The following is a 23,910-nucleotide window of genomic DNA, read 5'->3' as shown; positions in this document are numbered from 1 at the left end:
AACATGTGAGGAGAAACTTTAATCCTCAGGTACTGCACTCTTCTAGTTGTCAGGGAACCCCAGGAATTCGTCATCACTACTGTCAGCATTTAAGAAGCTCAGTTGCTCACAAGCACTAGTGTCACTTTCTTCACTATTCTCAAATAGCATGCTAGGTGGGATCTGTGGGGGGACAAAGGCCCCCATCACCCCCCCCACCCAAAAAAAAAACTTGGAACAATTTGAAGGGTGCCAACACTTTCGGCCATGATTGAAAGTAGAAAAGCCAAATGCCAATTTGCTTTCTCACCGCTCCCAGCTGCCTCCCTGTCTGTGCAGCAGCCACCATAGTTAGCCCTGCAGTTTCTTTTTCAGCTCCACTGAGTGACGGAGGAAGAGAAGACAGAAGAGACAGCTGGGCACAGCATATGTATGTGCAGGAGCAGAGGAGCATCCAGCAGACTGAATCATGTACTCGCTGCTCTCCTGCCCTACACTGATCAGACAGATCAGAGTCCGGAAGAGAGATAAAGTATTGCTGGCAATATATGCATCACTTTCTCAAAGCGCTCCCAAATCACTGAGGAAGCAGCAGGGGAGAACTTGCATTGCAGGGGGTGGGCAGAGAGGCTGACTGCCAACTATAAGATGCAGGCACTTTTCAACAAGATATTTTTTTTTGCTATAAAGTGCATCTTATAGTTTAAAAATATAGTTTTTTTTGTCAGTCTACAAATGCATTTCTTTATCCATTTTTGTCTCCAATCCATCCTTCAAACTTTCATGTAGTCTCTCTTCTATTTTTATTCGGGGTAGAACTGCAGGAAAAACCACACAGTGTGATACAATGGTAACATCTGTCTGTGTAGAGAAAGAAAAAACGTTTCCCAGTACCTTCATCTGTGCAAGTTGTTGCTGCTGCTGCTGTTGCTGGAGACGCCTTAAAGCTTCCTGCTGTTGCTGCCTTTGTCTCTGAAGTTCTTTTTGCCTCTGTGCCTCTTCTCTCTTTTTACGCTCCTCTTCCTCCTGCCGTAAGCGCGCTTCTTCCATAAGTCGCCTTGCAGCCTCCTCCTCTTCTCGTGCCCATCTTGCAGCCTCCTCCTATTTATGGTGTAAAATTAAAATATAAATGGATGCTAAATGAGATTAAAATTAAGGGATATGGGACTGAAGTCTCTGGGACTTGGCCAACTCAAAGAAGAAAGGGGTAGGGGACTCCTCGAGATAATACAGTGTCACTCCCAACCTTCAGTAATAGCTGGGACTTGTAAACTCAAGTGATTAGGGCTCTGTACAACTAGTGGCAAGGGCCATGAATGTTCAACGAATGTCCACAAACAGGGCCCAATGATGTGAAAAGACACAATGAAGAATAGCCGTTTTATGCGTCACTCTAGGGACATTCTCTGGGCTGATTTGTCACCAAAGGGGACACAACTACAAAGACTCACAGGGCATCCTATGAGTATCAGACCAGCTGGGCTTCCTGCCTTATGACACACTGGTTGGGAGAGACTGATTGGGCCATACTTTAAAGTCTTACCATCCTGCTTAATGCGGTCTTCCAATTAAAACAAGTTAGGCTACGTTCACATTTGCGTTGTGCGCCGCAACGCACAACGCAAACAAAAAAGCGGCAAAACGCATGCACAACGCTGCGTTTTGCGCCGCATGCGTCCTTTTTTCTATTGATTTTGGACGCAGCAAAAATGCAACTTGCTGCGTCCTCTGCGCCCGGACGCGTGCGCCGCAGTGACGCATGCGGCGCAAAACGCAAGTGCACCGCATGTCCATGCGCCCCCATGTTAAATATAGGGGCGCATGACGCATGCGGCGCCGCTGCGGCGCCCGACGCCGCGGCGTAGACCGCAAATGTGAACGTAGCCTTAGCTCCTATTCCCTGGATAGGTAATATAACATGTTGATTGGTGGGGTACGACAGCTTGGACCTGCACAAATCAGCAGCACAGGTAACTTTTATACCCATTAAAATAGAGTGGAGTGCACATGTGTGACTTGGGCTGGCTTCACTCCCTACTGGGCTGGAAGCATGAGTTTGGCTTTTTGGCAACCCCATAAAGAATGAATGGCACGTACAAGCTGCTGCTGTGCACTGTTGTAACAGGGCTAAAAGCTCCCCTATCTGCTAGTCGATGCAGGTCCAAGCGGTGGGACATCCACCAACTACCAAATGATCACCTACCAGACAGGAAGGTGGTAACAGGTTTTCTCTGGACAATCCCTTCAAAAGACACAAAATGTTGTTCTGATTAACATTTTAACATCTCCTCATAACAATCAGAGCATTCATCTTCTGACGGAGATCTCTGAATCAGAAACTATATAGGCCGGGAGTAAAGTTACACTGCTGACTGTGTAGACATTAAGCTCAGGTAACAATGTATTATTAGTGATGAGCGAGTGTGCTCGTTACTCTGGTTTCCCCAAGCATGCCCAGGTGTTCTCAGAGTATCTTGGGCGTGCTCACAGACTATGTTTTTGTTTAGACAGCCTGAACACATGCTGGGATTGCCTGTTTGTTACAGAATCCCACATGTATTCAGGCTGTCTAGCAGCCACAAATCATGCAGCTGCAGGGACTCAAACATAATATATGAGCACGCCCAAAATACTCGGAGAACACCCGAGCGTGTTCGGGAAAACCAGCACACTCGCTCATCACTATGTACAATTATCCAACTATTAATGGCTTAAAGGGAACTGGTCACCATAAAAATGCAGTTCACTCTGCAGGCACCATGTTCTAGCAGGGGAAGCTGAGTAGATTGATATATAGGTCTGTGAGAAAAGATTCAATATAACTTGCGTTTTAAGCATTTAACCCTCTGCTCTCTCTGGGCTTTTAGGTCCAGTGGGCGGTGCTATAATATTGCCCTGATCTATAACATGATGACTGCAGAACGAACTGCATTTTTATGGTGAGTTTCCCTCTAAGATACCTAGAAATTTATTTAGTTCAAGAAATATTACATTTTTAGGCAAAAAAGTGAAATCATATCAAAGGTGCGCATTCACCAAGTGTGAAAATCTGGACAGCTTTTAGCAGTGTTATGGGAATACGTCCAAGAGTATACACAGGAGCTTCAATTGTACCTGCTTCCGTTGAAGCTCCTCTCTTTTTCTTTTCTCCTCTTCTTCCCGCTTCTTTTCTTCCTCTTTTCTCCTCCTTTCTTCTTCTAGCCTCTTTCTCTCGTCCTCCAGCCTCCTCCTCTCCTCTTCTTGTCTTCTCCTTTCCTCTTCCTGCCGCCTCCTCTCCTCCAGGAGTCTTCGTTCCTCTTCCCTTTTTCGCTCTTCCTCCTCAATCTGCCTCCTGAGGGCCAACTCCTGCTCTCTCTGTCGCCGCAGGGCTTCCTCCTGAAAGTTAAATGTGCGGTATGACATTATAATGGCAAGGATTGTGCGTCAACAGTTAAAAGACAATAAAATAATGCCTTAGCCAATTAGGTATAAAGGGCAAGGCCAATCCCCTGTACCTTTAATCCCAGAGATTTACACGATTTAATGTTCACAGATGTCCTGTTGACTTTACTTTAGATATTGTCAGAAGTTGGCAAGGAGATGCCACAGCCCCTATCGATACCTGACATACTTCTATGTACAACAGCTAAATATAATACCTGTTTGCGTCGCGCCAGTTCTAGCTCTTCTTTCCGTTTTTGCTCTTCCTCTTCGAGGCGCCTGCGTTGTTCTTCCTCCTCTTGCTTTGCCCTCAGTTCTGCTTCCCTCCTTTCTTTCTCAATCTACAAAACAGTTTGGCAGCATTTTCTTGTACATGATAAGGAACGATATGAAATACTCTACACTGTTGACCACTAGTTCAATATAGCATCTGAAAATGAGCATCATTATAAAAAGTATACCGCTCTTTCACTGTGGAACCATGTATAAGAATGTCTCAGGTATTCATGTATTAAAAAAATTGACGCATTTTACTGAATATAAGTCTGTGTCCATAAGGATCTGCAGTTATCACTACATGGCTGGTGAGACCTTTGTTATAGGCTTATAGGTCACCACTGACTTTTTAAAAATGTGACCGGATGAGATGGACATTTCAGTCATTACAATCTTTCCATAATCTGGACCAGTTCATTACGGAGAAAGATGGACATCCCCTATAATGCACAGATGTGCTGAACACTGAAAACTAGATCTCGAACAGCTTCAGATAATGAGGCTATCCAGAAACCTATCTTTAACCTAGAAAAGCCAACAAAGCTTTTTTTTTTTTTCAATGCATGACCGGAGAATACTTTAGCATCTATCTTCTATGACATTTGCAGGTAACGTCTAACAGCGCATGGTCCATCATGGCATGGGCTTACATTTATTAAAAGGTCAGAGCTAAAGTGCTCCAGGGATAGAGAACTGAATATCGGATTTTTTATGGCAGTGAGCTGCTTGGGTAGAGTGGCTTCATCTTATGTAGTCTATGGCCACAATGTCAATATCTGACACAGGATGATTTTTTTATTTAAAGACAAAACAGATAATGTTCAAGAGATTAAAAAGGGAAATATTAAGGGTATGTGCACACGATCAGGAATTGTCAGTTTTGGAATATCTCCATCCCTACCCCCCATGTATATGAAAGCAGTGTCTCCAAAGTTTTTCTATGCAAGGGAACACTTTAAACAAGCAAAAAAAAAAAACCACATGGCTGTTATATATCAATATATGCCTATACAAAATACTAGATCTGAACAGAATCTTACAAATTTTAACTTATGGGAAAGAATATAGAAGAATAATTATACCACTTCATAATTTGCACCATCACATCGCCAAACTGCAAGTCATTATAAAGAATGGAGTCGGCTGAAATACCTTGGCTGCTTTCGCCTTCTCCAGCTGTTCCAGCTGTTCTCTGGATGCTCCCTGAGATGTGGACTCTGCAGGCAGGTCCCACACACTGCTGCCTTCCCACACTGGAAGAAAAGGCAGGCACTTATCAATGGAGACATAACCACAACATAAACCTATTGTAAAGCGTGATACTTAAAGGAGGTATTTGCCAAAATCAAAAAATGTATCCAAGCACTGAGTCAGGTATGCGACTTACCTGCCTGTTGTGCACGGCGCCATTCTTCCCCGGCACAGACGCTGCTGCAGGGGACTCCACTGCCTGTGCTGATGCGATGGGGCCGGACGTCCGAGGTCATTCTGACTGACAGACTGCTCCCCCGGTAAGGTAGCAGAGATCCAGCTGTCAATCAGAATAACCTCGGACGTCCCGCCCAGTGAACAGAGCAGGTCAGAAAAGAAGCCTCCACCCTGTACACATAACGTCCACGGAGGCTTCTGAATCCATGGCAGAAGGGGTCACAGACCGCTCTGTGCTGGGGAAGAATGGAGACCTGCACAACAGGAAGGTAACCTGCAATTACCTGCCTGTTAGTGATTAGGTACATTTTTTGATTTTTGCAAGGACCCGGATATCCCCTTGAAGTAATGTCTCTCATTGCTCAGTGTGACAGCCATGAGCCATGTTAGGTTTGTTTGATTAAGCTGAAAAGAATATAAGTTATGTAAAAAGTATGAATAATAACTACAGGTTTGGTCCTGCCATGGAGTACAATTCTGCAGTGACTGCGGACTTATGAATCCTCACGATGCGCTGTGAGGATTCTCTGATCCTGGGAGAGGGAGGTCATGTGACTGCAAATATGCCATTTGCATACTTTCCGACACATTCTGACTAGATGTTAGAATCACTTACTCAAGGCTGCGCACGTCTAGTCGGCACGTCACCGCATGTATACAGATCACATACTTGCAGTCACATGCCCACCGCCCCCGGAGAATCCTCACAGTGCGCAATGTATGTTATGTGAGGATTCTGAAAACTGCAGCTACATAGAATGACTGCAGACTTGTAACCTAAGGCCGGACAACCACTAAGTCAGTCTTACTACCAGGGTCGGACTCCGGTGTCTGGGGCCCATAGGAGGAATTGACTCTAGCGGACCACCCTGCAGATATCCGTTATCCCAGTTACAGTGGAGAATCAACTGTAAAACACAGGCGGCCCCTTCACATCTACTGTGCGTCCCCATAAGTGGCATGTACAGTTCAGCAAACTGCATTCAAGAGGTTCTTTGGATAAAACACACCGATCCATGGGCTCCAAAGGATAGGTGATAACTTATTGATCGTTTAGGTCCGACCATTGGAAACTGCACGGATCAGAAGAATTGAGGGTACGTTCCCACGGTCAGTAAACGCTGTGGCTTGGATGCTGCGTACATCCACAGCATCCAACCTGCAGCGTCCAGATATTACAGTATAGTGGATGGGACCTCAAGAAATCCCATGCCTACAATGTGCACACAGACGCCGGCGGATCACATGCGGACACGGACATGCGGCGCGTATTTCCAGACCGCAGCATGTCAGTTTATCTTGCAGAGACGCGAGTCCCACCATGACTGGACCACAGTGACAGAATAATACCATATACAAGGTACAAATAATGCCACACTGTGACCAGACCACAAATTACCACCCCATAGTGACCAAATACTACAATACTGATAATGAATGCAAACCACAATACTTACAACATAGTTATTACCACAAGTGACATTATCAACTACAGCGCTGTATACAGTATATACTGTAAGTGTACAGGTAAGGCTACGTTCACATTTGCGTTGTTGGGCACAGCGTCGTTGACGCATACCGATGCATGCGTCATGCGCCCCTATCTGTAACATGGGGGGCGCATGGACATGTGGCGGTATGCGTTGTACTGCGTTTTACGACGCATGCGTCATATAGACGCACAAGACAGGGCGCAGGGGACGCTACTTGTAGCGTTTTCCCTGCGCCGAAAGTCCCGATCTGTAGGATCTTATGACAACGCATGGGTCGCAAAACGCTGCGTTGTGTACATGCGTTGTTGGTTGCGTCGCTGCGCCCAACAACGCAAATGTGAACGTAGCCTAATGCAGTGATCATCAGTGACATACACAGGAGCTCTGTATATAATGTGCATGTACACATGTAATACACTGACTCACCAGTGAAGTTCTTTATGTTCGCTTTTCTTCTTCATCTGGAACAGACAGTCAACACTTCTTCCATGCAGGATTCTTCTCTGCAGAAAATAACACAGTCATCAATAGCGGATTGCTTCTAAAGCACATTCCCCACTTTTTCCCCCCCGACTTCTACACTACGTCAGATGAAGAAATAAAGCAATGTATTGCCGCACTGCACAATAACAGCACCCCTCTTTTGTTCCCTCCCATGGAAAACCGTTTACTAAAAAACAAATTATATTACAGTAGCAATAATGTCCCTAATTGGACCCTACAGTAATTATGTTCCCCACTTGCCACCATAAACTAATAATGTATGTCCCTCATCTTGGCCCCCTTTATTAAATAGCGTGTCAAGCCATGTACCTTGCTCCGCCCATATATCCATTCTGTTCCCCATATGAGCATTCTGCCCCCCACCATATATCCATCCTGGACCCTATGTCTGCATAGTGACCCCCCATATACAGTGCCTTACTAAAGTATTCGGCCCCCTTGAACTTTTCAACCTTTTCCCACATATCATGATTCAAACAAAGATACCAAATGTAAATTTTTGGTGAAGAATCAACAACAAGTGGAACACAATTGTGAAGCTGAACGAAATTTATTGGTTATTTTAAATTTTAGTGGAAATTCAAAAACTGAAAAGTGGGGCGTGCAATATTATTCAGCCCCTTTAACTTAATACTTTGTTGCGCCACCTTTTGCTGCGATTACATCTGCAAGTCGCTTGAGGTATGTCTCTATCAGTTTTATACTTCGAGAGACTGAAATTCTTGCCCATTGTTCATTGGCAAACAGCTTGAGCTCAGTGAGGTTTGATGGAGGTCGTTTGTGAACAGCAGTTTTCAGCTCTTTCCACAGATTCTCGATTGGATTGAGGTCTGGACTCTGATTTGGCCATTCTAACACCTGGATGCATTTATTTGTGAACCATTCCATTGTAGATATTACTTTATGTTTGGGATCATTGTCTTGTTGGAAGACAAATCTCCATCCCAGTCTCAGGTCTTTTCTTTTGCAGACTCCAACAGATTTTCTTCAAGAATGGTCCTGTATTTGGCTCCATCCATCTTCCCATAAATTTTAACCATCTTCCCTGTCCCTGCTGAAGAAAAGCAGGCCCAAACCATGATGCCACCACCACTATGTTTGACAGTGGGGATGGTGTGTTCAGGGTGACGAGCTGTGTTGCCTTTATGCCAAACATATCGTTGCCCAAAAGTTCTATTTTGGTTTCATCTGACCAGAACACCTTCTTCAACATGTTTGGTGTGTCTCCCAGGTGGCTTGTCGCAAACTTTAAACAACACTTTTTATGGATAGCTTTGAGAAATTGCTTTCTTCTTGCCACTCTTCCATAAAGGCCAGATTTGTGCAGTGTACAGACTGTCCCACCTCAGCTGTAGATCTCTGCAGTTCACCCAGAATGATCATGGGCCTCTTGGCTGCATCTCTGATCAGTCTTCTCCTTGTTTGAGATGAAAGTTTAGATGGACGGCCGGGTCTTGGTAGATTTGCAGTGGTATGATACTCCTTCCATTTCAATATAATCGCTTGCACAGTGCTCCTTGGGATGTTTAACCCCTTCATGACCCAGCCTATTTTGGCCTTAATGACCTTGCCGTTTTTTGCAATTCTGACCAGTGTCCCTTTATGAGGTAATAACTCAGAAACGCTTCAACGGATCCTAGCGATTCTGAGATTGTTTTTTCGTGACATATTGGGCTTCATGTTAGTGGTAAATTTAGGTCGATAATTTCTGAGTTTATTTGTGAAAAAAACTGAAATTTGGCAAAAAATTTGAAAATTTCGCAATTTTCACATTTTGAATTTTTATTCTGTTAAACCAGAGAGTTATGTGACACAAAATAGTTAATAAATAACGTTTCCCACATGTCTACTTTACATCAGCACAATTTTGGAAACAATTTTTTTTTTGCTAGGAAGTTATAAGGGTTAAAATTTGACCAGTGATTTCTCATTTTTACAACAAAATTTAGAAAACCATTTTTTTTAGGGACCACCTCACATTTGAAGTCATTTTGAGGGTTCTATATGGCTGAAAATACCCAAAAGTGACACCATTCTAAAAACTGCACCCCTTAAGGTACTCAAAACCACAATAAAGAAGTCTATTAACCCTTCAGGTGTTTCACAGCAGCAGAAGCAACATGGAAGTAAAAAATGAACATTTAACTTTTTAGTCACAAAAATGATCTTTTAGCAACAATTTTTTTATTTTCCCAAGGGTAAAAGGAGAAACTGGACCAGGGACGTTGTTGTCCCATTTGTCCTGAGTACGCTGATACCTCATATGTGGGGGTAAACCACTGTTTGGGCGCACGGCAGGGCTCGGAAGGGAAGGAGCGCCATTTGACTTTTTGAATGAAAAATTGGCTCCAATCTTTAGCAGACACCATGTCGCGTTTGGAGAGCCCCCGTGTGCCTAAACATTGGAGCTCCCCCACAAGTGACCACATTTTGGAAACTAGACCCCCCAAGGAACTTATCTAGAAGCATAGTGAGCACTTTAAACCCCCAGGTGCTTCACAAATTGATCCGTAAAAATGAAGAAGTACTTTTTTTTCACAAAAAAATTATTTTAGCCTCAATTTTTTCATTTTCACATGGGCAACAGGATAAAATGGATCCTAAATTTTGTTGGGCAATTTCTCCTGAGTACACCAATACCTCACATGTGGGGGTAAACCACTGTTTGGGCACATGGTAAGGCTCGGAAGGGAAGGAGCGCCATTTGACTTTTTGAATGAAAAATTATCTCCATCGTTAGCGGACACCATGCCGCGTTTGGAAAGCCCCTGTGTGCCTAAACATTGGAGCTCCTCCACAAGTGACCCCATTTTGGAAACTAGACCCCCCAAGGAACTCATCTAGAGGCATAGTGAGCACTTTAAACCCCCAGGTGCTTCACAAATTGATCCGCAAAAATGAAAAAGTACTTTTTTTTCACACAAAATTTCTTTTAGCCTCAATTCTTTCATTTTTACATGGGCAACAGGATAAAATGGATCCTAAAATTTGTTGGGCAATTTCTCCTGAGTATGCCGATACCTCATATGTGGGGGTAAACCACTGTTTGGGTGCACGGCAAGGCTCGGAAGGGGAGGCGTGCCATTTGACTTTTTGAATGGAAAATTAGCTCCAATCGTTAGTGGACACCATGTCGCGTTTGGAGAGCCCCTGTGTGCCTAAACATTGGAGCTCCCCTACAAGTGACCCCATTTTGGAAACTAGACCCCCCCAAGGAACTTATCTAGATGCATAGTGAGCACTTATAACCCCCAGGTGCTTCACAGAAGTTTATAACGCAGAGCCGTGAAAATAAAAAAATAATTTTTCTTTCCTCAAAAATGATTTTTAGCCCAGAATTTTTTATTTTCCCAAGGGTAATAGGAGAAATTGGACCCCAAATGTTGTTGTCCAGTTTGTCCTGAGTACGATGATACCCCATATGTGGGGGTAAACCACTGTTTGGGCGCACGGCAGGGCTCGGAAGGGAAGGCACGCCATTTGGCTTTTTGAATGGAAAATCAGCTCCAATCATTAGCGGACACCATGTCGCGTTTGGAGAGCCCCTGTGTGCCTAAACATTGGAGCTCCCGCACAAGTGACCCCATTTTGGAAACTAGACCTCCCAAGGAACTAATCTAGATGTGTGGTGAGCCCTTTGAACCCCCAAGTGCTTCACAGAAGTTTATAACGCAGAGCCGTGAAAATAAAAAATGTTTCCTTTCCTCAAAAATATTTTTTTAGCCCAGAATTTTTTATTTTTGCAAGAGTAACAGGAGAAATTGGACCCCAAAAGTTGTTGTCCAGTTTCTCCTGAGTACGCTGATACCCCATATGTGGGGGTAAACCACTGTTTGGGCACATGCCGGGGCTCGGAAGGGAAGTAGTGACGTTTTGGAATGCAGACTTTGATGGAATGGTCTGCGGGCATCATGTTACGTTTGCAGAGCCCCTGATATGCCTAAACAGTAGAAACCCCCCACAAGTGACCCCATTTTGGAAACTAGACCCCTCAAGGAACTTATCTAGATGTGTGGTGAGCACGTTCAAGCCCCAAGTGCTTCACAGAAGTTTACAACGCAGAGCCGTGAAAATAAAAAATCATTTTTCTTTCCTCAAAAAAGATGTTTTAGCAAGCAATTTTTTATTTTCACAAGGGTAACAGGAGAAATTGGACCCGAATATTTGTTGCCCAGTTTGTTGCGAGTACGCTGATACCCCATATGTGGGGGTAAACCACTGTTTGGGCACACGTCAGGGCTCGGAAGGGAAGTAGTGACATTTGAAATGCAGACTTTGATGGAATGGTCTGCGGGCGTCACATTGCATTTGCAGAGCCCCTGATGTGCCTAAACAGTAGAAACACCCCACAAGTGACCCCATTTTGGAAACTAGACCCCCGAATGAACTTATCTAGATGTGTGGTGAGCACTTTCAACCCCCAAGTGCTTCACAGAAGTTTATAACGCAGAGCCGTGAAAATAAAAAATAATAGTTCTTTCCTCAAAAATTATGTTTTAGCAAGTAATTTTTTATTTTTGCAAGGGTAACAGGAGAAATTGGACCCCAACAGTTGTTGCCCAGTTTGTCCTGAGTACGCTGGTACCCCAAATGTGGGGGTAAACCACTGTTTGGGCGCACGTCGGGGCTTGGAAGGGAGGGAGCACCATTTGACTTTTTGAACGCAAGATTGGCTGGAATCAATGGTGGCGCCATGTTGCGTTTGGAGACCCCTGATGTGCCTAAACAGTGGAAACCCCTCAATTCTAACTTCAACACTAACCCCAACACCCCACTAATCCTAATCCCAACTGTAGCCATAACCCTAATCACAACCCTAACCCCAACACACCCCTAACCACAACCCTAACCGCAACACACCCGTAACCCTAATTCCAACCCTAATCCTAACCCTAATCCCAACCGTAACCCTAATTCCAACCCTAACCACAACTGTAACCCCAACACACCCCTAACCCTATCCGTAACCCTAACCACAAGCCTAATCTTAACCCTATTTCAAACCCTAGCCCTAATTCCAACCCTAACTCTAATTCCAACCCTAACCCTAAGGCTATGTGCCCACGTTGCGGATTCGTGTGAGATTTTTCCGCACGATTTTTGAAAAATCTGCAGGTAAAAGGCACTGCGTTTTACCTGCGGATTTACAGCAGATTTCCAGTGTTTTTTTGTGCGGATTTCACCTGCGGATTCCTATTGAGGAACAGGTGTAAAACGCTGCGGAATCCGCACAAAGAATTGACATGCTGCGGAAAATACAACGCAGCGTTTCTGCACGGAATTTTCCGCACCATGGGCACAGCGGATTTGGTTTTCCTTAGGTGTACATGGTACTGTAAACCTGATGGAAAACTGCTTCGAATTCGCAGCGGCCAATCCGCTGCGGATCCGCGGTCAATCCGCTGCCAATCCGCTGCCGATCCGCTGCGGATCCGCGGCCGATCCGCTGCGGATCCGCGGCCGATCCGCTCTGTGTGCACATGCCATAACCCTACCCCTAACCCTACCCGTAACCCTAACCCTACCCCTAGTTCTAACCCTAACCCTAGTGGAAAAAGAAAAAAAAAATTTTTCTTTATTTTATTATTGTCCCTACCTATGGGGGTGATAAAGGGGGGGGGGGGGTTTATTTATTATTTTTTTTATTTTGATCGCTGTGATAGAACCTACCACAGCGATCAAAATGTACTTGTAAGGAATCTGCCGGCTGGCAGATTCGGCGGGCGCACTGAGCATGCGCCCGCCATTTTGGAAGATGGCGGCGCCCAGCGAGGAGACGTATGGACACCGGGAGGATCGGTAAGTATGAAGGGGTGGTGGGGGGGTGGATCGGAGCACAGGGGGGGTAATCGGACCACAGGGGGGGGGGGGGGGTGAATCCTAACAAGGAGGGAGCAGACAGGAGGACGGGGGAGCCGGCAGGAGGACGGGGGAGCCGGCAGGCGGACGGAGGGGACCGGACCCCATAACGGAGGACTGGGGGGGGCGATCGGTGGGTGTGGGGGGGGGTCACTTCAGTATTTCCAGCCATGGCCGATGATATTGCAGCATCGGCCATGGCTGGATTGTAATATTTCACCAGTTTTTTAGGTGAAATATTACAAATCGCTCTGATTGGCAGTTTCACTTTCAACAGCCAATCAGAGCGATCGTAGCCACGGGGGGGTGAAGCCACCCCCCCTGGCTGAAGTACCACTCCCCCTCTCCCTGCAGATCGGGTAAAATAGGAGTTAACCCCTTCACCCGATCTGCAGGGACGCGATCATTCCATGACGCCACATAGGCGTCATGGGTCGGATTGGCACGGGTTTTCATGACGCCTACGTGGCGTCATGGGTCGGGAAGGGGTTAAAGTTTTGGAAATCATTTTGTATCCATACAGCTTTAAACTTCTCCACAACAGTATCACGGACCTGCCTGTTGTGCTCCTTGGTCTTCATGATGCTCTCTGTGCTTCAAACAGAACCCTGAGGGTATGTGCACACGTAGAAAGGAGCTCTGTGGATTTTTCCGCAGCGGATTTTAGAAATCCGCAGGTAAAAGGCACTGCGTTTTACCACGGTTTTTATGCGGATTTTATGCGGACTCCACCTGCGGATTCCTATTATGGAGCAGGTGTAAACCGCTGCGGAATCCCCACAAAGAACTGACATGCTGCGGAATGTAACCCGAAGCGTTTCCGCATGTTTTTTTTCTGCAGCATGGGCACTGCGGATTGCGTTTTCCATAGGTTTACATTGTACTGTAAACGCATGGAAAGCTGCCGCGGATCCGCAGCAAAATCCGCAACATGTGCACATAGCCTGAGACTATCACAGAGCAGGTGCATTTATACGGAGACTTGATTACACACAGGTGGATTATATTTATCATCATTAGGCATTTAGGACAACATTGGATCATTCAGAGATCCACAATGAACTTCTGGAGTGAGTCTGCTGCACTGAAAGTAAAGGGGCCGAATAATATTGCATTCCCCACTTTTCAGTTTTTTAATTTCCACAAAAATTTAAAATAACCAATAAATTAACTTCACAATTGTGTTCCACTTGGTGTTGATTCTTCACCAAAAATTTACATTTGGTATCTTTATGTTTGAAGCATATGTGGGAAAAGGTTGAAAGTTTCAGGGGGCCAAATACTTTCGCAAGGCACTGTATCCATCTTGCCCTGCCCCATATATCCATCCTGCACCCACCCCCATAGATCCATCCTGTGCCCCTATGTCCCTTGTCCTGGCTGATCATACATTCATCGTGGCCCCCATACCATGCTGCATTCAGAGGTGAAAAAAAAAATTTAAAATAAATTCCACTTACCTGCCTGCGCTCCCGACCTGCCTGCGCTCGTAATAAAATGGGCCTGACCTAGCATAGGTTGGTGGCTGCTTGAGTGCGCCAGTCACAGGTGGCGCATGACAGTGACGTTATAAGCTGGTGACTTCAGGCACAGAATCGTCAGCGTTCATCGTGACATGCGATGCAAGTAGTTAACGCTGCGTGCATGCATTTGCCTACGCTTTTAAAGGGCCCGTGCCCCTAAAAACCGCAAGCCAGGCCAGTCCGACCCTATTTAACTACCAATTACAGCATAAGTGGTAAACTAACTTGCCTGGTTCACTCAATAAGATGTTATTGTAAATATATTAACCCCTTCATGCACATTACTGTACACCACAAATACGGTGTGTGCCTGTAATGAGAAGGTTCAGGAGCTGCCATAGTATAAGGCTACGTTCACATTTGCGGTCAGCGCCGCAGCGTCGGGCGCCGCAGCGGCGCCGCATGCGTCATGCGCCCCTATATTTAACATGGGGGCGCATGGACATGCGTTGTGCTGCGTTTTGCGCCGCATGGCCGCAAGCGTTGGACGCAAGAAACGCTTCAAGTTGCATTTTTTTTGCGTCCAACTTTCGGCCAAAAAGGACGCATGCGGCGCAAAACGCAGCGTTTTAGCGTGCGTTTTGCCGCGTTTTCGTTTGCGTTGTGCGCTGCGGCGCCGACGCTGCGGCGCACAACGCAAATGTGAACGTAGCCTAACTGATCAAGTGATCACAAGTCCAAGTCCTCTATGGAGGCTAAAAAATGAAGTCACAAAAAAAAAAAAAAAGTTTAATTCCTTAACCCCCGGAACTAACTTTGTTTTTATTTTCATTTTTCACTCCCCTTCTTTCCAGAGCCATAACTTTTTTATTTTTCCATTAATATGGCCATGTGAGGGCTTATTTTTTGCGGGACGAGTTTTACTTTTGAACTATTCCATTGGTTTTACCATGTCGTGTAACAGAAAATGGGGAAAAAAATTCCAAGTGCGATGAAATTGCAAAAAAAGTGCAATCCCACACTTGTTTTTTGTTTGGCTTTTTTGCTAGGTTCACTACATGCTAAAACTGACCTGCCATTAAGATTCTCCAGGTCATGTCGAGTTCATAAACACCAAACATGTCTAGGTTCTCTTTTATCTAAGTGGTAAACAAAAATCCTAAGTATGCTTAAAAAAAAAAAAAAAAAAAAAGTACAATTTTCCAATACAGATAGCGTCTCCATTTTTCGTGATCTGGGGTCGGGTGAGGGCTTATTTTTTGCGTGCCGAGCTGACATTTTTAATGATACCACTTTCTTTTGATCGCCCTTATTACATTTTAACGCAATGTTGGAGCGACCAAAAAAACGTAATTTTGGCGGTTTAGTTTTTTTTCCTCACTAAGCCGTTAAGCGATCAGGTTAATCCTTTTTTTATTGATAGATCGGGCGAATCTGAAAACGGTGTACAAAATATGTGTAGGTTTGATGTTATTTAATTTTTTTTATTTTGGCGAAAGGGGGGTGATTTGAACTATGATTTTTTTAATTTTGTTTTTACATTTTTAAACACTTTTTTGAAAAATAATTTGGCATGCTTCAATAGCCTCCATGGGAGGCTAGAAGCATTCACTACTCGATCGCCTCTCCTACATAGAGGTGAAGCACAGATCACCTTTATGCAGCAGAATTACAGCATTGCTATGAGCGTCGACCACAGGGTGGCGCTCATAGCAATCTGTCATTAACAACCATAGAACCAACCTCTGGTTGTGATGGCAACACATAGCTGACCCCCGATCACGTGACGGGCGTCAGCTGGGTGGGTTCTTCTGTCTGCACGGCCGGCAGCACTTGTTAAATGCCGCTGTCAGAGTATTTAACTAGTCAATGGGCGTGGGCGGATCGCGATTCCGCTCGCACCCATTGTGGGCACATGTCAGCTGTTGAAAACAGCTGACATGTCGCAGCTTTGAGGTGGGCTCACTGCCGGATCCCACCTTAAAGCGGGGGATACTGCCAGCTGACGTACTATTCCATCAGCTGGCAGAAAAGGGTTAAAATTGACCCCTTCACAGGCTTAAAAAGAAAACAAAACAAAGCAACATTTGATATTACCATGTCCGTAAAACAGCGATCTATCATAACATATAAATACTTAAGTATGTCAAACACTAAAAAAAACAAAAAATGATATGCCACACTTCCACCAAAAAAATCCAATAAAAAAATGATAAAAAAAATTGGATAAATAAAAGTTATTGGTATGAGAAAATGACAAAAAAAAAACAAAAACATTTCCACAAAGTTTTTTTTTTTTTTTTTTTTAGAGCACCACTCCAGCATATTTTTTTAAATTAAGCACTTGAGTCGTACCACCAATGCAAGTTCCCTGACCGTACTGTTACACTCACTAGCCACCATATCAGCTCCGGTCCCGCACCGCCATCGTGTGAACAAAACTTCCAACTGACTGGTAGCCAGCTCTCCGCCAGCAAACACTGGAGCGATCCGGTAAGTCACAACCTGCCGAAGACCGACCGGAGCGACGCCGGCAACAGATGACGACTGTGGCTAGTAAATATACAGTAATACGAGGGGCAGGGAACTTGGAACGGACATTAGCGGTACCGCCCCAACAGTAAGATAAGTCCTGGATGTGATGATAAGGCCCCAACAGAGCCACAGTCTCAAATCGATATGGGATTACATCAAGAGAAGATCGGTGGTTAGTTCTCCAAGATGTCTGGAACAACCTCCTTGCCGAGTTACTTCAAAAAATGTGTGTGTGTTAGGCTGGGTTCATACTGCGTTTTAGGCGTCCGTTAGACGGACTACGTTACACCGCGGCATAATGCGGTGTAACACAGTCCGTTAACGCCGCCATTGAGCTCTAGCGATGTGCCGTCATTGAGTGACGGACCCAGGGACGCGGGCTGCAGCGTTTCCGGGTCCGTCACTGCTAGCGCAAACAGATCTGCTAGTTCTATCTGCGCTAGCGCGATGTCATGCCAGCACTTGTGTTAACTGCAGCCCTTTAACGCATGGCCCTCGTAAGGCTTTGTGGCTAGAAAAAATAATAATAAAAAAGGATATGGCTCCTGGAAAAAAAAAAAGGAGGAAAGGAAAATGAAGGTGCAATTAAAAAGAAAATAAAAAATAGACTTATGAAGGGGTTAATGAGATCATCAACCTAATTACTCCAGACTACTGACTAATACAGCGGGGTATAAAGGCCACACCAGTGCATAGGCTCTAGTGGCTTGTCCCTTAGCACCAGGCACAGAATACCTCTGCAGACTATTTGGACACAGAGATATGCCACGGACAGATGTATTAGACTGTAGGTGTGATACATAAACCATCGGCTGTCCCATGATGACCACGGGCAGCACACCTACTTGTGGGTGGAGGGGCAGCAGTTTGCAGTTCCCACAGCGGCGTATTATCTGGCACAGGTATTGTCCTTGGTAACGTCGGAATAACAGGTTGCTCAGATATCCTGTCATAAGGAAAAACGTATTAAATCACAATGTTAGAACACAGTCATGCATGTAAAGGTTAGGCTGGCGGCTTGTTCAGCTGCCATCGGATGGGAGGTTACCTCATTTTTAGAGTCTGAAACTGCTGCAGTAGAAGAGCCAGCTGCTGCTGCTGCTGTGACGAGAGTGCGGCTTTCTGCTGCTGCGCCATGACTTGGGCATATTGCTGTCTGCAAAGGAAAGAGAAGCAATTATTCATATCAATAATGATAATAGGAAAAAAAAAAAAATTATCCCTGTGACCGGACTTTGAAAGACGTATTTGCACATTGTTTAGCCCAGCACTGACTTTGCAATTTTCCGTTTTTGTATTTTTCTATTTCAAGAGCCATCACTTTTTTTTTTCCGTCAATATGGCAGTCTGAAGCCTTGTTTTTGGCAGAACAATACTTGTGAATGACAACATTCACTTTATCATGTAATGCAATGTAAAGAGGGGGGAAAAATCCAAGTGCGTTGAAATTGCAAAGAAAAGTGCAATTTTATATTTATTTTTTGGGGGGTTTAGTTTACAAAGTTCACTATATGGAAAAACTGACCTGGCAGTATACCGTATTTTTCGGATTATAAGACGCACTTTTTTTCCCAAAAAAATTTTGGGGAGGAAATGGGGGCGAGTCTTATAATCGGAATTGTAGTTGCTGTTGAGATTTCCGGATGCAGTGTAGAGGGGTCCCAGGGTCGCTGCTGCCGGAAGCTTCTGGTGGCGGTGGAGGCAGGAGTCGGCTGATAGCTTCGGGCCCCAGGCTGGTAGGATGAGGTGTTCAGTGGTGTGAGGGCCCCACCGACATTTTGTGAAAGCCCAGAGCCCCGCACTTTACATACTCTTCTATGACAATGGATGCCAGAGGCAGCGCATGCACAAACTGATATCTTGGCTCCCAAAATCTCAATAGCACATGCACCGCCTCTGGTGGCCATTCTCCAGGAGTCCACCACATTAGAAAGTATGGCAGGTGCGGGGCTCTGGGCTGTCACAAAATGTCAGCGGATCCCCTGGACCACTGAACACCCGTACCAGCCTGGGGTCCTGCAGCCATGACCCAATTCCTGCCCCTATCCTTCTAGACTGGAGCCCGCAGCATCTCCTGCCTCCCTTGGGACCCTGCTCCACCATCGCTGCCCCCCAATATTTTTTTCCTATTTCCCCCCAAAAAATTTGGGGTGCATCTTATAATCTGCAAAATACGGTATATCTTTGAACTCTCACCACAGATTTCTTGCTTTAAAATCCACAGCAAATTTGCAACAGATTTTTTTCTGTCACATCTGAACATACCCCAAGTCGCCACAGTTTTCCTTCATAAGGCCATTCTTGCAATTGTATTTGGGATGAATAAGCACTGCATGTATGTTCTCTAATACCACAAACTCACTGGATAAGAAGTTGTTGATAATGTAATTGTTGCATCTGGTATATTGCAGTCATCTCCGGGTGCCGCCCTATATGCTCTGGACCCAATTCACTCTGCAAGAGAGTAAGCGAAAGATTAAAAATCCAAACATTACAAGATGTAGAGAGTAGAATGAACCTTTCATATACAGGCACGAGAACGGAAGAGTCAAGGAAACAAATCCATCTCTAGGCTTGAGACTATGGGCACATTAGCCAGGATAATGCACATTTTACAAACTATTTAGGTAAATGTGTGGACTTATAAGAAACTCGAGCTTATAAGATTATATTTTAATATTAAAAATACATTGTGGCAAGTTTAGCAAATGGTGCTTAGCTCCTCTTAAATCCTGTTTACCAGGACAGACCCTTTCAGTAAAAGAATCTATTGGATGTGACAAAGTAAGCCCCTCGCTCCGAGCGCACCCACACACACGCAGTGTGCATCTATGAGGGGTCTACTCAAAATTCTCCCCGTATTACAATGTCTCTAAGAAAAGAAGCACCACATGGCCATGTCACGACAAGACATTTACTTCACAGTATTTATTAGAATCTCCAACCTAGAGTGTGTTCTGGCAAGATTTCCATCCTTCCCATTAAATATGGTGCAACATATGGAAAGGAGGCTCAGTGGTTAGCACTGTTGCTTTGCAGCGCTGGGGTCCTGAGCTCAAATCCCACCAAGGACAGCATCTGCAAGGAATTTATATGTTCCCCCCGTGTTTGTGTAGGTTTCCTCCAGTTTTATCCCACACTCTAAAGACATAATGATTAGGAATTTAGATTGTGAGCCACAATGAGAACCGTGATGATGATGTGTGTAAAGTGCTGAGAAAATTAATGGAGCTACACAAGTTAGTAAAATAAATAAAATTAATTTAGTCCATCATTTCTTTAAACTACTTCAATAGATTTGGATCAGGCCCCTTTCAAACATCATTTTTTTGCCGTCAGTCACAATCCGTTGGTTCAATGGATCGACGGATCCGTCGCAGATTGTGAAAAACTGATACGACGGATCCATTTTTTCGCCGGATCCAACTAGCAGATCTGGCTAATTGGATATTAAAAAAAATTAGAGCATGCTCAGTTTAAAAAAAAAAAAACGTCACCCAAAGGCTTCCATTTTTTCGGCGTACACAAAAAGAAGTTACTTTGTCCGTTGTCTCTGGCAGCCGGACAAACAATTTTCGACGGATCCGGCGAACGACTGATGAAATGTGAGGCCATCCGTCACAATCCGTCGCTAATACAAGTCTATGAGAAAAAAACGGATCTGGTGGCATCAGTCGCCGGATCTGTTTTTTTCAAAATTCGATGGATTGCGACTGATAGCAAAAAACTGAGGTGGGAAAGGGGCCCAAAAGGGTCTGTCTATTCATCCTTGCAACAAAAAACAGTAGGGTCACTTACTATTCTGGGAGCTGGCGGTGTGATGAAAGGAACTCTGCCCCATAGTTTAATGATTTCTCCTAGCGGCTGGAAGGCCTCATCACATACTCTCCTCAACAACAAGGTCATAGGAAAGTAGCCTGCTTGATACCATTCTGCCATCTCTCTACTACTGAAAGGACCTAGGGGATAAAGATTTGTATCAGCAAGAGGCCATTAAACAGCAGAGAGCGGACAAGTACAAGGGCTGCCTCATCAAATAAGACACTGTGGAAAGGCTCACCTTGGATATCTCCCTGCGGATCTTTGTAGTACCACTTCTGCTGGTTTTCCGGAGAATGTCCTTTAACTCTGTGATCTGGTGCTTTTCCTGTTAATCTCTCATCATCCAGCGCCCCGTCCTGCAGGTACGCCACCATCTGCTGTGCTTGCTGGAGATCAATGTTTTGGGGTATGTTTTTAGCATTGCAACATATATTCTATGTGATTCACAAAATTGCATGGCTATATGATAATTATTACAATATATGCATAAACTATGCAGCAGATTAAAGCCATTATACTGAACGCTTCGGTACCTGGAGGTGATGGGCACTGCTACGGTCATGGTGACCACTATGGGACAGGTCTGGTGCACAGCCACATGTTCTATTTCTATGAATGGGATGGATGCACGATACCTATGGGTGGTGCACGGGACCTGCTGATGCCTGGCAAGTAGTAGTCAATACATCGCCAACTGCGCCAGTCACCACTTGATGTGAAAGCCAGAGGCATTGGATAAACCTTCTAAGCTTGAAAGAAAGGTAAATGTATTACTTATTCCAAGAGGCAATATTAATATGAAAGCCTATTGTTAGTTCGCCTCCATGTGATCAGTGCTCATGTGCACGGTCAGGGCTCATTCACACATCAGTTTTCCAAGTGTGTGTGCGTCATCAGTGGTTCTTATTCTATGTACCTTCTATGGGGCTATTCACATTCCAGGCATTTTGTTGGCTGACCAACTGTACAAATAGAGACTACATGTCTCTCCTAAAGTTCATCAATATAGGGCTTGTCTGGTGTTCTGATGGGTGAAAGTCTGCATTTCTGAATCCTTAGGCTAGGTTCACATTGCGTTAATGTGTGCACGCTAACGGACAGCGTTGCACGGCGAAAATGTTGCAATTAACGCCGTGCAACGGGTCCGTTAGCGCACCCATTGACAGCAATGTAAATTTCGCCTGCAGCGCATCGCTAGCGCGTGCCTTTTTCGGCTCGCGCTAGCGATGTGCCGTTCTTCTGTGGCGCGCCTCGGACGCTGCTTGCAGTGTCCGCGGCGCGCCCGAGGTCCGTTCCCCGCTCTCGCAGATCGGGGATCTGCGAGAGCGGGGACGTTAACGCGACCCCTAAATAAACATTGCATTAGCGCAATCCGCTAGCGCTAAACGGATTGCCCTAACGCAATGTGAACCTAGCCTTACAGTGCGCGCACACCACACGCTGTCAAGATTCTCCAGGGTGGCCGGTGACATCAAGTATGGAATTTGCATACCTGGGGTCACATGCTGACTAGAATTGCTCGGCCTCGCTCAATACGAGGGAATTGAAAGAAGCGGAGCACATCTTGTCGGCACGTAACCGCATGTTTCCAAATCTCATACTTGCGGTCACGTAACTGTCCGCTCACGCAGCCGACACAGGAGAATCCTAACACCATGTGGTGTGTCAATTCACAAGTCTGCAGTCATATAGAATGACTGCAGACTTTCACCAGAACAATGGACAAAATTTAAGGAGTCCACAGATAAGGAGATGGCGGCACAGAACAGTATATGAAAAAATAATTCCTATGACATAATATATTTTCTCAGCTACACTAGCCAAGGTAAGAGAAGTGCAAGCAAGAAAATCTGGATAAACTCAGACTTGCTCCAGTGCTCCATTTGACCAAGCACAGAAAATGGGAATGAGACCATGAATAATGGACATGAGCAGATTTGTAAAGCTGGGGAGAAACCTTGTGGAGATAAAAGGAAGACACTAGGTAACTGGACGACTATGAATGCCCAGGAATTAATGTAAAAGATATTTAAAACAAAAAAGTGCACAATGCAACACAACTTACAAACCTCTACTGCAGGCAAATAACTTATGGCCTGTAGACATGCAAGTCTATATTTTCCTTTGTCATTTAACCACTTGTAAAATAGATTAGAATAAGGGAGTGCTGGACCATCTATAACTTCTACCAGCAGACACAAAACAGATCAGTTTCTGTTTACGAACGGAAAGATTACAGTGTGTTTATTGTCAATGTTCAAAATAGGCTTTCACCTGCTCTAGGTGCTCCAGTCCATCGTCTTCATCAGGCTCAGGTATGAGCGCGCCCATACCTGGTGCAGCACAGACCGAGGGAGGAGAAGGCCCTGAGGAGATGTCAGGCTGAGGAAGAGGGGGGCAAACAATGGCTGCTCCTGGCTGAGGATCTTTGACTTGCTGAGCCGTAGTGCTTTGGCTAAATGCAGGAGACGGTGAGTGAGGTATTAAAGGAGCAGCTGACTCAAGTGATCCTCTGGAACCGTGAGACACAGATTCTGCAAAAACAAATGAGAAGACCGAATATATTATTGTTGCGATTATTTGAAAAATGTTCAATAAAAATTTTTTTTAATTAAAAAAATAAATAAATGGGAAATGAGAAGAAATGAGTGAAGAAATGTACTGCGTAAACTGATCAACTATATCAGCTCTTATATGCTCTAACCGAGAAGAGCAGTAAAGACTACAACATAACAGCGTTTTCATTCAGCCATGTTGACAGTTGGGACAAAATCTGCAAATATTCTGCACACAAACCATGTGGATGTTCACATGCTGTACCATCAAAAGAATACAGCAGCACTCAGTAAGCGCTGAGATTAGGGACTGCATTACTGCTGTATGGTTTTGACTGCCCCCTTTGCTGATTAAGCTCCTCTCATCAGCCTTAGACCCCCCTCGGGATATTACTGATACTGTTTTTTCAGATGCTGTCAGTGTCTGTGTGTTAATCACGTGACATACATGTACCGCATCATTGGGACACATACCGGCGCCTGGGAAATTCAATATAAATAGCACTGTTCCCAGGCGCTGGAGCTCTCATAATGGTCACCTGGTCTCCCTGTGATCAGCATGACCAGGCAACAATG

The 23,910-nt window shown here is 44.9% G+C and overlaps 1 protein-coding gene across 9 annotated transcripts in view; it reads right to left on the bottom strand.

The window, feature by feature from the left end:
- The window catches only part of GIGYF2 (GRB10 interacting GYF protein 2), a 198,978-nt gene that overhangs the window by 49,954 nt on the left and 125,114 nt on the right, over positions 1-23,910 (bottom strand). For 5 of the 9 annotated variants that reach the window (XM_077291043.1, XM_077291039.1, XM_077291041.1 and 2 more), the window contains 11 exons: positions 23,054-23,313; positions 21,018-21,165; positions 20,756-20,916; positions 19,320-19,411; positions 18,006-18,113; positions 17,803-17,903; positions 4,828-4,928; positions 3,618-3,740; positions 3,094-3,354; positions 2,183-2,221; positions 874-1,080 (listed from right to left, as the gene is read on the bottom strand). In XM_077291043.1, the coding sequence (XP_077147158.1) occupies positions 874-1,080; positions 2,183-2,221; positions 3,094-3,354; positions 3,618-3,740; positions 4,828-4,928; positions 17,803-17,903; positions 18,006-18,113; positions 19,320-19,411; positions 20,756-20,916; positions 21,018-21,165; positions 23,054-23,313 (1,601 nt within the window). The remainder of the gene's footprint in view (positions 1-873; positions 1,081-2,182; positions 2,222-3,093; positions 3,355-3,617; positions 3,741-4,827; positions 4,929-17,802; positions 17,904-18,005; positions 18,114-19,319; positions 19,412-20,755; positions 20,917-21,017; positions 21,166-23,053; positions 23,314-23,910) is intronic. The other 4 variants (XM_077291046.1, XM_077291048.1, XM_077291045.1 and 1 more) reach the window with 1 other exon arrangement.

The sequence above is a fragment of the Ranitomeya variabilis genome, chromosome 2, assembly GCF_051348905.1.
Source record: "Ranitomeya variabilis isolate aRanVar5 chromosome 2, aRanVar5.hap1, whole genome shotgun sequence".
Taxonomy (NCBI): Eukaryota; Metazoa; Chordata; class Amphibia; order Anura; family Dendrobatidae; genus Ranitomeya; species Ranitomeya variabilis.
The sequence above is the reverse complement of the archived record's forward strand: the minus strand, read 5'-3'. Positions and strand labels throughout refer to the sequence as shown.